Source organism: Neophocaena asiaeorientalis, unplaced genomic scaffold (genome assembly GCF_003031525.2).
Source record: "Neophocaena asiaeorientalis asiaeorientalis breed wild unplaced genomic scaffold, Neophocaena_asiaeorientalis_V1.1 scaffold150, whole genome shotgun sequence".
Taxonomy (NCBI): domain Eukaryota; kingdom Metazoa; phylum Chordata; class Mammalia; order Artiodactyla; family Phocoenidae; genus Neophocaena; species Neophocaena asiaeorientalis.
This window is the reverse complement of record NW_020176571.1, coordinates 17,183,411-17,198,691: the sequence shown is the minus strand read 5'-3', so window position 1 is coordinate 17,198,691 and position 15,281 is coordinate 17,183,411. Positions and strand designations below refer to the sequence as shown.

General features: G+C 42.0%; 1 protein-coding gene across 5 annotated transcripts in view; it reads left to right on the top strand.

Annotated features, from left to right (window-relative positions):
- Positions 1–9,225: 9,225 nt before the first annotated feature.
- The window catches only part of C2CD5 (C2 calcium dependent domain containing 5), an 82,321-nt gene continuing 76,265 nt past the window's right edge, over positions 9,226–15,281 (top strand). For all 5 annotated transcript variants that reach the window (XR_003001553.1, XM_024733145.1, XM_024733147.1 and 2 more), the window contains exons 1-2: positions 9,226–9,393; positions 9,511–9,629. Coding sequence is in view for 4 of the 5 variants with exons in the window: in XM_024733145.1 (XP_024588913.1) it covers positions 9,540–9,629 (90 nt within the window). In the remaining variant the exon portion in view is untranslated. The remainder of the gene's footprint in view (positions 9,394–9,510; positions 9,630–15,281) is intronic.

Below are 15,281 nucleotides of genomic sequence, written 5' to 3'. Positions count from 1 at the left end.
TTTTCATACTTAGCCAGTATATCCTGGTAATTACTCCACAGTAGTATACAGATACTGTCTTTATTCATTTTACAGTTGCGTACTATTTAAATATGCAAAATAACATAGTAGTTTATTCAGCCTGTCTTTTCATGATGGGCATATATGTTGTTCTTCTGCTGTTACAAAGAGTGCTATCATTTATAGCCTTGTGCATTCAACTTTCTGTGTTTTTGTTAGTGTTTCTTTGGGATAGGTTTCTGGAAGTGAGAGTTTTGGGTCAACACAAATCCATTTGTACTTGTCCTGAATATCACCACGTTCTCCTCCATGTCGGTTACATAATTTTGCATTCCCACCAGCAATGTATGGTAATATCTGTTTCCCCACAGTCTTGCCAACAGAGTATGTTGTCAAGCTTGTGGGTTTTTCTCCATCTGATATGCAAGAAATGGCAACTCATAATGGTATTAACTGGCATCTTTTTTTTTTTATTATGAGCAGCTTTCTATATGGTCAAGGATCATGTGATTTTTTTGTGACATCTGTTTATATTTCTTAACCATTTTTCAAAAGCTCTTTTAGATGTTCTTTATACATCAGGGATAGTGCTCCTTTGTGATAAAAGTTCCAACTATTATGTGAGGAACATGTACGATTTTTCCTTTTCCATACAGCTATTCAGTTATTCCAACATCAGTCATTAAGAAATGGAACATGGCATTGTTTTGCAGCTGAAAGGGGACCAATGTAGTTGGAATAGGTCAGTGGGAGAGTCATGAAAATAAAGCTAATAAACTTGGTACGGGGTAGATTATATAAAATTTTACAGTACAGATTAGAAATTTTCAATTTTATCTTGGTAGCAGTAGATAGACACTGCTGTGGGGGTGTTTGAGCAAGCTACCCTTGGCTGGGGGTGGTGGCAGTGGATCAATTTCTTTACCCAAGTTGAAGGCAAGACAAGCCACAGAGGTTAAGTAGTAGCAAAGGTCCCGAGGTATGTAGCTGAATTTATACTTGGAATACTTATTCAAATCCCAACATATTTAGTATTAAAAGACATGTAGTTGACTTTTCTTGTTCCAATATGGCTCCCATAGATATTGCTAAAATTTCAACTGGCCGCATCTGAATTGCAGTAGCTGTCTGCATGGATGGTGCCTGTAATGTGTGAAGCTACTCCCTCCTGTGGGAAGCAACTCAACCTACAGCAGGTCTAGAAATCCCTTATGTAACTGTCTGGAACAGAGTGCATAGGCATCGTATCACAGTGGGCTGTACAGGGATACTAGCCATAGATTCGGCTCACTTCTGTTCTTCCCATCAATTGCAGGAATTACTAACTGCCCCACTTGTTAGCACTCCTCCTCTAAATAGTCCACAGTGAGTTCAGCTTGGAAGCTGAATCTTGCTCAAGACACATTTAGTAAATATATATCTATAGCTTTACTTTCTTTTTTTTTTTTTGCGGTACGCGGGCCTCTCACTGTTGTGGCCTCTCCCGTTGCGGAGCACAGGCTTCGGCCGCGCAGGCTCAGTGGCCATGGCTCACGGGCCCAGCTGCTCCGCGGCATGTGGGATCTTCCCAGACCGGGGAACGAACCGGCGTCCCCTGCATCGGCAGGCGGACTCTCAACCACTGCACCACCAGGGAAGCCCTAGCTTTACTCTTTAAGGTACATTGTATACATTATTGGACAGCCCCTCTAACAAAATGAAAATATTGGAAGTTAAAGGGGGTGGGAAATTATGTATCAGTGTAATACAGTCATTGTTACATAGCAGCGGTCCCCAACAATTTTGGCACCAGGGACCGGTTTCGTGGAAGACAGCTTTTCCACGGACCGGGGGTGGTGGGGTGGGATGGTTCAGGCTATAATGTGAGCGATGGGGAGCGATGGGCAGTGGCAGATGAAGCTTCTCTCGCTGGCCTGCCGCTCACCTCCCGCTGTGTGGCCGGGTTCCTAACAGACCTCGGACTGGTACCGGTCTGCAGCCCGGGGGTTGGGGACGCCTGGCCTATAGGATCCTAAAAACTCTCTTAGTGCCAGCTAACTGGCAAAGGAAAAATAACGTAAATACAGTGTTGAGTTAAAACTTTTAAGGGTCAGGTTTATAACTTGTAATGAACTGAGGTGAATTGGGATCTATTTCGGTTTGTATATGCTGAAATGAAACAATTCATTCGAAAAACAATCCCCTTGAAATGGAACAGTCTAGCACTAGGTGATAGGGTTAACACAGGTGGAGCCTCACGGTTTGACTTGAAACAAACCCAGCAAGGCAAAAATTAAATAAAAAACCCACTTCTGACTGATGCCCTTCTCTTTAAGTTTTGAACATTCTTACTTTCTTATGAAGAAAAGGGTCTGACAAGAATAAAGGGGCGTCACCTGGTCTTTGGCAAAAAATTCCCCTAAAATAGAGTGATGCAAATATATTCACTATTTAAAAACATCACTTTGGCTGCTTCACGGTGAATGGATTAGAGGAAAGCAAGAGTGGAAGTGGGGATACCAGTCATCCAGGTGATAAACAATGGAGGAAAGTAGATGGATTTGAGAGATGTTTAGGAGTTATTATAAACCATGGGACTTGGTTTGTCAACGGTAAGGAAGAGGAAGAGTCAAAGGTAATTGTCAACTGTGGCTAGACTTTTCCAGATAGACCTTAAGTACACATAAATGGAAAATCTCTCAGCTTTGCAGTACAGACACTGATAAAGGGAGCTTGTCCTGGAGCTGGCACGATAAGAAAGTCAAGGCCTTTAGCCTGCTTTTACACTTGCGTGACATGGCTCACTGAGTGCATTGTTGGTTACTGACACAAAGCAATGGGTTCCGCTTTAATAATCTAACAATCTGGAGCGCATCGTACTCAATGCGGTGAGGATGCCCACCATCCACTGGGCTTGGCTTTATGAGATTCAAGGAAACCAATGGGAGGATGAGCCTACCTAGCTGCCTATTTGGCTTATTTTTATCCTTTATGCAGCTGATTTGCTGCTTTAGAAGTGAATCAATGCAAAAGTAACTGAACCGAGTTCAAGTTGTCATTTGTATCTACCCTCAATCTTAAACCAGTGAGTCTCTGGCTTGAGCAGTTGACTAGGCATCTGGTTACGCTACTGTTTGAGATGGGGACCACAGTGGAGGAGAACTGGGCTTTTTATTTTGCTGCTGTTGTAGTAACTGCTGTTGCTGTAACTGCTGTTGCTGCAGCTGTGTGAGAGGTAAAGAAAATAAATTCCGTTTTGGATATGTTGACTTTAAGGTTGCTTTGATATTCCAAATGGAAATAGGAACTAGGCAGTCGTATATATGGGTCCAGATCCCAGAAGAAAGTTGTGGGCTAAAGATAAAAATGTGAGAACCCTGGGCTTCCCTGGTGGCGCAGTGGTTGAGAGTCCGCTTGCCTATGCAGGGGACACGGGTTCGTGCCCCGGTCGGTCTGGGAGGATCCCACATGCCACGGAGCGGCTGGGTCCGTGAGCCATGGCTGCTGAGCCTGCGTGTCCGGAGCCTGTGCTCCGCAACGGGAGACACCACAACAGTGAGAGGCCCCCGTACCAAAAAAAAAAAAAAAAAAAAAAAGTGAGAATCCTTAGCCAAACAGATAGAAATGGAAATTATGAACATGAATGAGATTGCCTAGGGAGAGAGTATAGTTAGAAGAGGAGCAAGAACGGGACTCTGAGAGAAACACGTTATTTGTCAAGGAGAGAGAGCGGGCTGAGAAGACGGATGTATATAGCAGAATAGGGAAGAGAAGCTTGGGAGACTGTTTCAAAGGAACATGATCAACTGTCCAATGCTATTGAGAGTCCTGTAAAATGCAAACTGTCCACTGGATTTAGCGAGCAAAGTTTATTGATGGGCTTAAGGGAAAGCTGTTTTGGTATAGCAGTGGTAGCTAAAGCCAGATAGAAATAGTTTTAGGAGTGCCTGGGACGTGAGGAGAGGACACCAAATATAGACAACCCTTGAGAAGCTTAACTTTGAGGGGATGGAGAGAGATTAACAGATTTTAGGAAGCCAGGAAAGAAGAGAGAGCAAAGTAGTAATAGTATATGTGCTAAATGTTACGTAAATTTAATTCCACAAACATTTGTTGATCACATGAGGGGCACAGGGCGGGGAACTGAGAATTGCAAGATGAGAGAGTAGAAAGCAGTCCTTCCCCTCAAGGTGCTCAAAGTTGAATAGGGGAGAGATAGCTAAATAATTATGTATAAGGACAGTGCAGTAACACATGTGCTAGACACGGTGGTAGCATAGTATGTTTATTACGAAGGAGAACAGGGAAGACATTTGAAGTCACGTTTAAACTGAGTTATGAATTCTTAATTGTTTTCTCGGATGACTATGAGAAAGGTATCCCAGGCAGAGAGATAAACATCATTTACCGGAAAACTGCATACAGCCTTTAAAGAATATGGGTTCTTGGAATGGCATTGTCTAGGTATAAACCCTGTCTCCAAAATTACCAGCTCTGTGACTTTGGGTAATGACCATACCTTTGCCAAGCCTCAACATCCTCATCTATAAAATGAAAGCTGATAATTCCTATGTCAGATTTTTCGGGAGGCATCAAAGCTGAGATGCACTGAATTCAGCGGCTGGTACACAGTAAATATTCAATATACATTAGCTCTTGTTATTACTGTAGGATCTAAAATGCAAAAAGTGTGGCAAGGTATGAAGCTAAAGAAGGTAATCAGGAACCAGATCATGATGGATTTGTCAGGAAATTCAGCATTGTTCCCAGCACTAATGAAAAGAAACTGGTGCAATTATTAGAAGACAAACTGAAGTCAGGCTTAATTCTACCAAAAAAAAAATCTTCAGGAAACATCTTAATTATAATCTCCTGTTGATGAAGCCTAAGGCAACAGCTATGTACAAGTACCTCTCAGGCTACTAATTAGGAGGCTGAACTGCTAACCTCTAACTGTGCAATTTGCAATTTTTTTTTTTTTACATTACAACATCTTGTAACACAATATATTATTTTTCATTAAGATTGTTGCTAAACTTCAGTTTTCTAATTCTTCTCTTTATATTTTTTGGTATCTAAAATGAAAAACTGGTAGTATGGCAACGCTTTGATTTCAGTAAAAAAGTTCTTTCACCTCTACCACCAAAACAAAACAAAACACACTAGGATTAGCTGATCATGTACTATAGCTGACCTCGAGAGTATGATAAGGGCATTTATTTTTTTTTTTGTGGTACGCGGGCCTCTCACTGTTGTGGCCTCTCCCGTTGCGGAGCACAGGCTCTGGATGCGCAGGCTCATTGGCCATGGCTCACAGGCCCAGCCGCTCCGTGTGGGATCCTCCCGGACCGGGGCACGAACTCGTGTCCCCTGCATCGGCAGGCAGACTCTCAACCACTGCGCCACCAGGGAAGCTCTGGTAAGAGCATTTTTAAGTGTAGGGTTAGACTCCATAAAAAAACTGCAGGTAGATCTAAGGAAATTTGCATTGGAACTGTGGTCTCTATCCTTTTGTCATAGTTTGGATGGATAAAGGTTTCCCTAGTCCAAAAAGTCAGTGGTTTCTCTTTTAGATTTTTATTTTGAGGTAGTTCAACTTCTCACTTATGTAAGCAATATTCCTTCTGTAAAAGAAATTTTTGCTTTGAAAAGATAATTCTGGGTCACCACTGCCTAGAGTACTTAATTTAACCCATTGAGTAATTTTTTTAAATTTTTATTTATTTATTGTATTATTATTTTTCCTTTCTGCAGTACGCGGGTCTCTCACTGTTGCGGCCTCTCCCGTTGCGGAGCACAGGCTCCAGATGCGCAGGCTCAGTGGCCATGGCTCACCGGCCCAGCCGCTCCGCCGCACGTGGGATGTTCCCGGACCGGGGCACGAACACGTGTCCCCTGCATCGGCAGGCGGACTCTCAACCACTGTGCCACCAGGGAAGCCCTATTATTATTATTTTTAAACAAATCTATTTATTTATTTTTGGCTATGTTGGGCCTTTGTTACTGTGCATGGGCTTTCTCCAGTTGCAGTGCGCGGGGGCTATTCCTTGCTGCGGTGTGTGGGCTTCTCATTGTGGTGGCTTCTCTTGTTATGGAGCACGGGATCTAGGCACATGGGCTCAGTAGTTGTGGCTCGTGGGCTCTAGAGAGCAGGCTCAGTAGTTGTGGCGCATGGGCTTAGTTGCTCCGCAGCATGTGGGATCCACCCGGACCAGGGCTTGAACCCGTGTCCCCTGCGTTGGCAGGCGGATTCTTAACCACTGTGCCACCAGGGAAGCCCTTTTTTTTTTTTTTTATTGAGGTAAGATTGGTATGTAACATTACATTAATTTCAGGTGTACGACATAATGATTTGATATATGTATACACCACAAAATGATCAACACAGTAATTCTAGTTACCATCCATACAATTGACCACTTTCACCCATTTTGCCCACCCCCAACTGTCTTCTCCTCTGGTAACCACCAATCTTTTCTCTGTATCTATGAGTTTAGTTTCGTTTTGCCTGTTCATTTGTTTTCTTCTTTAGATTCCACATGTAAGTGAAATCATATGGTATTTGTCTTTTTCTGACTTATATCACTTATCATGATACCCTCAAGTTCCATCCATGTTGTCACAAATGGCAAGATTTCCTTGTTTTTTTATGGCTAAGTAGTATTCCACTGTATATACATACACCACATCTTCTTTATCCATTCACCTATCAAGGGACACTTAGGTTGCTTCCATATCTTGGCTATTTTGTAAATAATGTTGCAATTCAAATGCATACATCTTTTCAAATTAGTGTTTTTGTGTTCAGCAAATACCAACAAGTGGAAGAGCTGGACCATATAGTAGTTCTATTTTTAATTTTTTGAGGAACCTCCATAATGTTTTCCCTAGTGGCTGCACCAATTTACACTCCCCCCAACAATGTACAAGTGTTCTCTTTTCTCCACATCCTTTCCAACACTTGTTAAATTTTGTCTTTTTGATAGTAGTCATCCTGATGGGTGTGAGTTGCTATCTCATTGCAGTTTTGATTTGCATTTTCATGATAATTAGTGATGCTGAACACCTTTTCATGTGCCTGTTGGCCATCTGTATGTCTTCCCTAGAAAAATATCTATTTAGATCCTCAGCTCATTTTAAAATCAGATTGTTTGATTTTTTTACTATTTAGTTGTTTGAATTCTTTATACATTTTGGGTATTAACCCCTTATCAGATATATGATTTGTATTCCCATTCAGTAAGTTGTCTTTTAATTTTGTTGATGGTTTCCTTTGCTATGCAGAAGCTTTTAAGTTTGACATAGTCCCACTTATTTTTGCTTTGGTTACCTTTGCTTTCGGAGTCAGTCCAAAATTTCAATGCCAAGACCTATGTCAAGGATCTTACTGCCTATGTTTTCTTCTAGGAGTTTTATGGTTTCAGGTCTTACACTCAAGTCTTTAATCCATTTTGAGTTAATTTTTGCCTATGGTACAAGATAGTAGTCTAGTTTCATTCTTTTGATGTAGCTATCCAGTTTCCCACTGTATATTCTTGGCTCCCTTGTTGTTAGTTAATTGACCATATATTTGTGGGTCTATTTCTGGGCTCTCTATTCTGTTCCACTTATCTGTGTGCCTATTTTTATGACAATATCATACTGTTTTGATACTATAGCTTTGCAGTATAGTTTGAAATCATGGACTGTGATACCTCCAGTTTTGTTCTTCTTTCTCAGGATTGCTTTGGCCATTTGTGGTCTTTTGTGGTTTCATACAAATTTTAGTATTGTTTGTTCTAGTCCTCGAAAAATGGCATTGTAATTTTTGATAGGGATTTCATTGAATCTGTAGAATGCTTTGGGTAATATGGACATTTCAACAATATTAATTCTTCCAATCCAGGAGCATGGAATATTTTTCAGTATTTTGTGTTTTATTTCTTTCACCAATGTCTTATAGTTTTCAGTATACAAGTCTTTCACCTTGTATTAATTTATTCCTAGGTATTTTATTCTTTTGGATACAATTATAAATGGGATTATTTTCTTAATTTCTCCTTCTGATAGTTGGTTATTAGTTTAAAGAAAGCAACAGGTTTCTATACATTGATTTTGTATCCTGCAACTATAGTGAATTCATTTATTAGTTCTAACTATTTTTCCATGGAGTCTTTCTTTATACAGTATTATGTCATCTGTAAATAGTGACAGTTTTACTTCTTTCCTTCCAATTTGGATGCCTTTATATTTAAAGTTAAAAATATCATCCTGATATCTTCATTTGGGAATTTGCCACTCCTGATGAATCCAGTGGTATAATCTTTTTACTGGAATGGTTAGTGCTGATTTTAGTATTTGATATGGCACTTATTGTTATTTCTACTTTTGATGCGTGGTATGGAGTGATTTGTGTTACCTCTTGCATATGTGTGTTTCAACTTCCCTAATTTTTTTCTGATGGTCTGAGCTTATAAATTAGGCCTCATTTTAGCATGTTTATGTATATATACAATTGGGTCGATTCTTCAAGATATATAATCAAGCTTATCTGGTCCAATTAGTCGAACACAATTTCCTATGATAGGAGGTCCTGAACTACTGCCAACATTGTAGGTCTTATCTTTAGGTTTGCAGATGTTTAATAACCACACTGAGATGATCTAAGAGTGCAGGGCAATTTCTTTCAAGCAGTGGCTTTGGATTTCGAAATTTTTTGTTTTTTTTCCCCCAAAGATCTACGTTAACATCTGTCACCCAGTACACGTGTGTATGACTGAATAAACAGTGTTACTGCAGAATACTTACTCGACTATCCAAGATGTTCCTGAAATTTTTCACTCTGTTTCAGATATAAGAAAAACTGTACCCTTTCCAGGTGGAAACCAGTTAAGCTGATTTCACAAACTACTAGTGGGTTGTTAAAGGAAGACTGAAATCGCGCCTCTAGCAGTCTCCGCTGCTTCTCCTTCTGTCCCAGCCTTTTGGAAATGCATTGCAGAAGTTACCGAGCCGCAGCTGCGGTTCATTCCCAGAGGGTGGGCAGGTTTTCTTCCTGGGGAGCAGCAAGGCGCCAAACTACAGCCCCAGACTCGGTGGATGATGCGGGGCTCGACCCGTTTCCCTGCCTACCAGCTTCCTCGAAGTCCGTCCCGCCTCCTTTATCTGCTCTCCGCGAATTTAGTGCCTCCCAGGAGAAGTGGGCCGAGCGCCGAGCGATCGATGCCTCCTCCCCGCCCTGGGAGCCGCCATTTTGGGGGGAGGAGAAACACTCGTATGGGCGGCTGCGGGTCAATGGGATGTTGACTGGCTTCTGCTTTTCTTGCCTACGCTGTGGAGCCGGGGCAGAAGCCTGCACCGGGGTTGCTCCTCCGGCTGCCTCTCCGGAATGAGGCCTCAGTTCCCGCGCAGGACGGCTCCCTTTTTCTTCCGAGAGTAAGTGGCGGCGCGGCGCGCCGCCGCGCGCCCTCCGCTGTCAGTTACCCCGCGCGCCCCCGTCCCTCCCCCGCCCCGCTGGGCGCTCGGCTCAGACTCGCTTGTTTATTTCTGCAGGAGCCCAAGGAGAGGCCGAAGCCGAGACGATGCCTGGGAAGCTGAAGGTGAAAATCGTGGCCGGGCGCCATTTGCCGGTGATGGACCGAGCTAGTGACCTGACTGATGCCTTCGTGGAGGTTGGTGCAAGGTCCTGCCCCTCCAAACACAGGGAGCGCCGAGCCCTGTGAAGGATCTTAGTCACCTCGCCCGCAGCCTCTCAGCCTATTCCCCTGTCGACCGCCCTGCTGGGTGCAGTGTTTGTACAGCCCTCCCTGGAGGGCTGACTGCCGAGACTGCAGCCCATGTGATAGGAGCACTGCTCGCAGGCGTCCGCGGCGCGCTGTGCCGCGCGGGGAGGCTGTTACTGCTCTGCCTGCAGGGTGACCCTGATGTCAGGACTCCTAACAGGCCACCTGCCAGTCAGGACATCCCAAGGTGTGACCACGCGGCCACTGAAACACACACATACACACACACACACACACACCCTTCGTTGGCGGGGGGAGGGTAGCTAGCTTTTAATGCTAGAGTGATGGAGGTGATGTTTAAAAAAAAAAAAATGTCATGATGAGCCAGAGCATTAGAACGATAATCATTTGGGCTATTAATGTTTGGAGTTGATAGATGCATGATAATATACAGCCTGATTCCATATCAATATAAAATATTGTTGATATTCCCTAAAGATTCTCTGACCTAATCAGACATTGCCATGGCAATACTTAAGCTCAACTTCATTTTTATGTGAGAAACAGTTACTGGGTGTGTTATTGGGCCAGATGATAGGTGATGGGGATACACAGATTGCCAAAGCCTAGTCTTTGCTTTCCGGTATCTCAGAGACTGACCCACACAGTTTAGGTTAATAAATAATAGCTAATATATATTGAATCTCATTATTGCCAGGTCTGTGCTAAGTTTTTTTCAATTCTTAGTCCTTATAACAGTCCTGCTCTTGTATTATTTTCCCATATTGTAATTGAAGTACCTGAAAGACACAAGTTTTTTGTTTGTTTGTTTTAATATCACATGGACTTTTGTTTCCAAGCAATATATACATGTAATCAATTAAAACATATCTGAAAGGAACCATGAAACCTGAGAACTGCTATGGGGACTTGCTGGTACATAGGAGCCTAGCAAATTCAGGAAACAAGGGAAAATGTTCTGAGATAACATTTGCGTCGTCAACCTCTATTGACTGTTTTTACAATTAAAAATATAACTTAAAAAACCCTAGGAACAGTAAATAATTTGCCCAAGGTGCCTTAACCTTGTAAATCTCCAAAGCCTAGTGGTTTGTTAATACACGGTGCAAATACTGCCTCTCCAGACAAGATGATGAGTGTTTCTGTAGACTGTGGAAACTTAATTGTCTCTGAAGGTTTAGGGAGGCTTCCTAAAAAAAGTGACATTTGAACCGGGCCTTGTAGGGTACCCAGGATTTTACCAGGCAGAGGGAACATCAGAGGCACAGAGTGGCATACATGGTGTGTTAGGAAACGAATCTCAGTTTGGGATGTGTCTGGAGTCAAAGCAGATGTGTGCGTAGTGGAGGATGTGAGGGATAAGGCTGGGAATGTAGGTTGGCACCAGCGCCCTTTTCTGTGTTTTTTGTAAATAGAGGGTAAACGGGGGAAGTTCTTCAAGCAGAAATGAAGTAAGATCATGTATGGATTAGATTGTTTCTTTGTAGGATGACTTGAATGGTGATGTTATCGATGGACTGGATAGATGGGAGATGAGGCAACATCAGTTAAGAAGGTGGTAAAATTACCCAGACAATATGTGCATGTTTAGAATGGCAATGGGAATGGATTAAAGGGGAAAGATTTGAGGGACACTTCTTAGGTAAAATTCTCAGGCCTTGGTAACAAATGGCTTTTGCTGGTGAGGGAGGGGTTGGATTAAAGGGTGACTCATTAATTCCTTCTTTCAACAAACAGTTACTGAGTGTCTGCTCTTTGCCAAGCCCCATGCTAGTCACTGATCTAGCTGATGCATATGTGACGGTGAACAAAATAGACTTGGTTCCTGTTTTTATGAAATGTATATTTTGGTGGGAGAGCCAGACATTAAAAAGTAAAGAAAGAGTACATTTATTTATTTATTTTTTATTTATTGGCTGTGTTGGGTATTCGTTGTTGTGCGTGGACTTTCTCTAGTTGTGGCGAGCCGGGGCTACTCTTCATCATGGTGCATGGACTTCTCATTGCAGTGGCTTCTCTTGTTGCGGAGCATGGGCTCTAGGGAGCGCGGGCTTCACTATCAGTAGTTATGGCTCATGGGCTCTATAGAGTGCAGGCTCAGCAGTTGTGGCGTATGGGCTTAGTTGCTCCACAGCACCTGGGATCTTCCTGGACCAGGGATCGAACCTGTTTCCCCTGCATTGGCAGGCGGATTCTTAATCACTGCGCCACCAGGGAAGTCCCAAGAGTACATTTATAATCACAAGTTGTGATGAGTGCTATGAAAGAAAACTACAGAGAATCTCAGGAACTTTAGGTTGAATTATCAGGGGAGGCCTCCAAGGAAGTGCCAGTTAGGCAGAGACCTGTGGATGAGAAGGAGCTAGCTGCTAAAGGGGTGTGTGTGTGTGTGTATGTGTGTGTGTGTGTGTGTGTGTGTGTGTGTCTGTGTCTGTGTCTGTGTAGGGGAGGGGCCGGGCAAAAGAGGCTGGAGGATAAGAGAGTCTCAGCAGAGGGAAGATCCTGAGGGTTTGCTTTGTTTTAAGAAGTGAAGGAAGATGTGTGTGCTGGCATGTAGTAAGTGAAGGGGAGAGTGCTGTAAGGTAACGTTGGAGAGTTAATCAGGGAGCCAGTTGTGCAGGATCTTAGAGGCCATGACTGAAGGTTGGATTTTATTCTCAGTTCAGAGGGAAGCACTTATTGAAATGAGCACTGTTGTTGCTGTTTGCAGAATGAACTGCAGAGGGGAAAGAGCTGAAGCAGGCAACTAGTTAGGAGATTCCATTATAGTTCAAAAAAGAGGCAGTGAGGGTCAAGGTGATGGTTTTGCTAATAGAATGGATGGATTCCAGATATGCTTTGAAGATAGACAGTAGGGGATTTGTTGGTAGACTGGAGTAGGGCTCAGGGAAAGGGAGACTGAAAGGTGATTCCTAGCTTTCTGGAGTCACTGGGGCAATTTTCTCACTCTCCATAGGGTTGAGAGAGATTGAATGGGTTGAGACTCAACTTCCATTTGGGCGTGTTAAATTTGAGATGTCTTTGGTTCCTTTAATTGGAGTTGTCAAGGAGAAAGTTGGATTTGTGAGTGTGGTGTTTCGAAGAGAGGTGTGAATTAAAAATAAGCTCACACAGGCCAGTGCTTCTCAACTTTGTGAGGCCCGGTCCTGCCTTTATACGGCAGGTGTTTTGAAATCTTCCCTTTACTATCTTGGCATGATATCTATAGCTAATATAACCTATCTATGCCCACAGTTTAAAAATATCAATATAATGCTCTAACTGTAATATGATAGAGAAATAAAAGTATTTTTTAATGTGTTTCAATATGGAAGTGCTTGTTAATGACCACAGAAGACATGAAGTAATCAGGTTGCACCCATGATATTTACTGAGCCTTTGTCTATATCAGATACTATACTGGCTGTTGTGCAGCATGCTGGGGATAGAGCAGTGAGCAAAATGAAAGTTTCTGTAGTCACCGAACTTAGGTTCTAGTGGAGGAAGGAGTTAATCAAAAAAATAGTTAAGTAAGAGATAAAGTATGCTAGATGGTGAGAAGCTCCCCATGTGGAGAAAATAAAGCAGAATTCAGGATAGGAAGTACCTCACCTCCCTGTAAAATCACGTGAACATGACTGCTCCTCTCACAGAGTGAGACAGTTCTGTAGTTTTGGCATCTCGGATGGGCCTTCACTGCCATTGGTTATCTGATTTCCCAAAATACACTATAGTCAGCTCATGGGAAAAAAAGAGAGTTGTCAATTAATTTTCACAGTGGTTGCATTTCTTGACAGTTAATGTGTATTAAAACCCATCATAATATTCTATCTATAAACCTGAGTTAGGGTCTAGGTAGGTTTTTCACCCATGTGGCTATCTGGTGTGGATATTTGAAAGTCATGACATGAGACAAGTCTTCATTGTTGGGGACTGTCTCTTGAATTGCAGGACACCTAGCATCTCTGGTCTTCCTTACTAAATACTATTATTATTTGTCCCAAAAACGAAATTTTTGAAATTTAGAAATTATTCGTCCCTAAATTTGTAAAGTTTCTTTAGAAGTTGGTTCTGTCCCTTTTGCGAACCATTGACTTAGGGGAGAGAAGAGGGAGCGAGAAGACGGATGGATCCTTGAATGAACATGACATTAAGAATTTATTAGAGGTAGAGGACTAGGGGAAGGAAACTGAGATTGTTAGCCAGTGGGTGGGAGAAAAATCCAGAAAGTAAAGTCTCAGAAGGCAAGAGAGGAAGTTTCTAGAAAGAGGAAATCCTCAACTGTCAAATGGCACTGAGAGGTCAGGTAAGGGGACAGAGAAATCACTGGATTGGACAACATAAGGATGTTAAGGGTCCTGGCTTGAGGAGTGTCAAGGACGGAAGCCTATACTGTAGTGATTTAGAGGGTTAAAGTACATGGGAGTAAGGAAGTAGGAGAGGCGTGAATAGGCAATTGTTTCAGGAAACATGGCTGTGAAGGGAGAGAAGAAATAGTGTGTTATTCGGGGGGGGGGGAGTATGCAGTTTTTAGTACTTAAAAAAAAATAAGGTGGAAGATATTAGAACATATTTGTGTGCTAATAGGAATAATCCAGCAGAAAGGGAAAGATTAATGCATGAAAAAGGGGATAATGAAGGATTACAATATAATAAAGGGATACATTTTGTGATATGGGATAAAGGGATAAATATGTGATAAATAAAGGGATAAAATAAAAAATAAAGGGATAAAAAATAAAGGGATAAATTATGTGATATGAAAGATTTCTATCTTTGTGCTGGGCTTGAAAGATGGTGCCATTTCCATAGGCAGAGAGGAAAAGGGGGCATTTTTTGGATGAAGAGGATAAATGATAAAAGCAAAAGGAGGGAATATAGCACATGTAATTGAAGGGAGGGTTCTTGTTAAATAGAAGTGGGAAATAAAATTTGGCTGGGTAGAGAGGATGCGGATTACTAAGTGGTCTGAAAACGATGGGGAGAAGTCTGTACAGCAGATGCTCTCTTAACCAGTTTCTATTAACTGCCTCATTACAGTGCCCAGTGCTCTGCATTTCTGCCATAAACACATTCTTGAATACCCCATACCGTTAGCTTATACTCCAGTGTGTCTGCTTCTCCCATCAGTTGGCTGATAGGCTTTACCAAGAGGCAGTTGCGTTTATTCCCTAACCTATTTATGCCAACAGTATTTGTTATTGTTACTTATTTAAATCTTATACAAATCAGTGAAATAAGTGGGGTAATGAAGTTGATAATGCTGTGTAAAGCATTATGGATACAGTTGCTAAAAATTGCTCTTGAATTAGATGAAGATTGTAAAAAATCTAGGATTCTCTATCCATAGTTATTTTACCAGTGATTTTAAGTTTTACCACATTTTAAAGAAACCCAGACTGGCAAACACAGATGATATGTTATGAGAGACTGGCAAACACAGATGATATGTTTTGGTATATGCAAAAAAGATGACACAGAACTGTCAACGGTGGACCCTTACTCAAAGAAGAAGCTTCAGTCTTACGATAAAAGATAGAGGAGTGAATATTTATTTATATGTTTTATTTGAAAATGTTTACTGTTTGTATCATTTTTAAT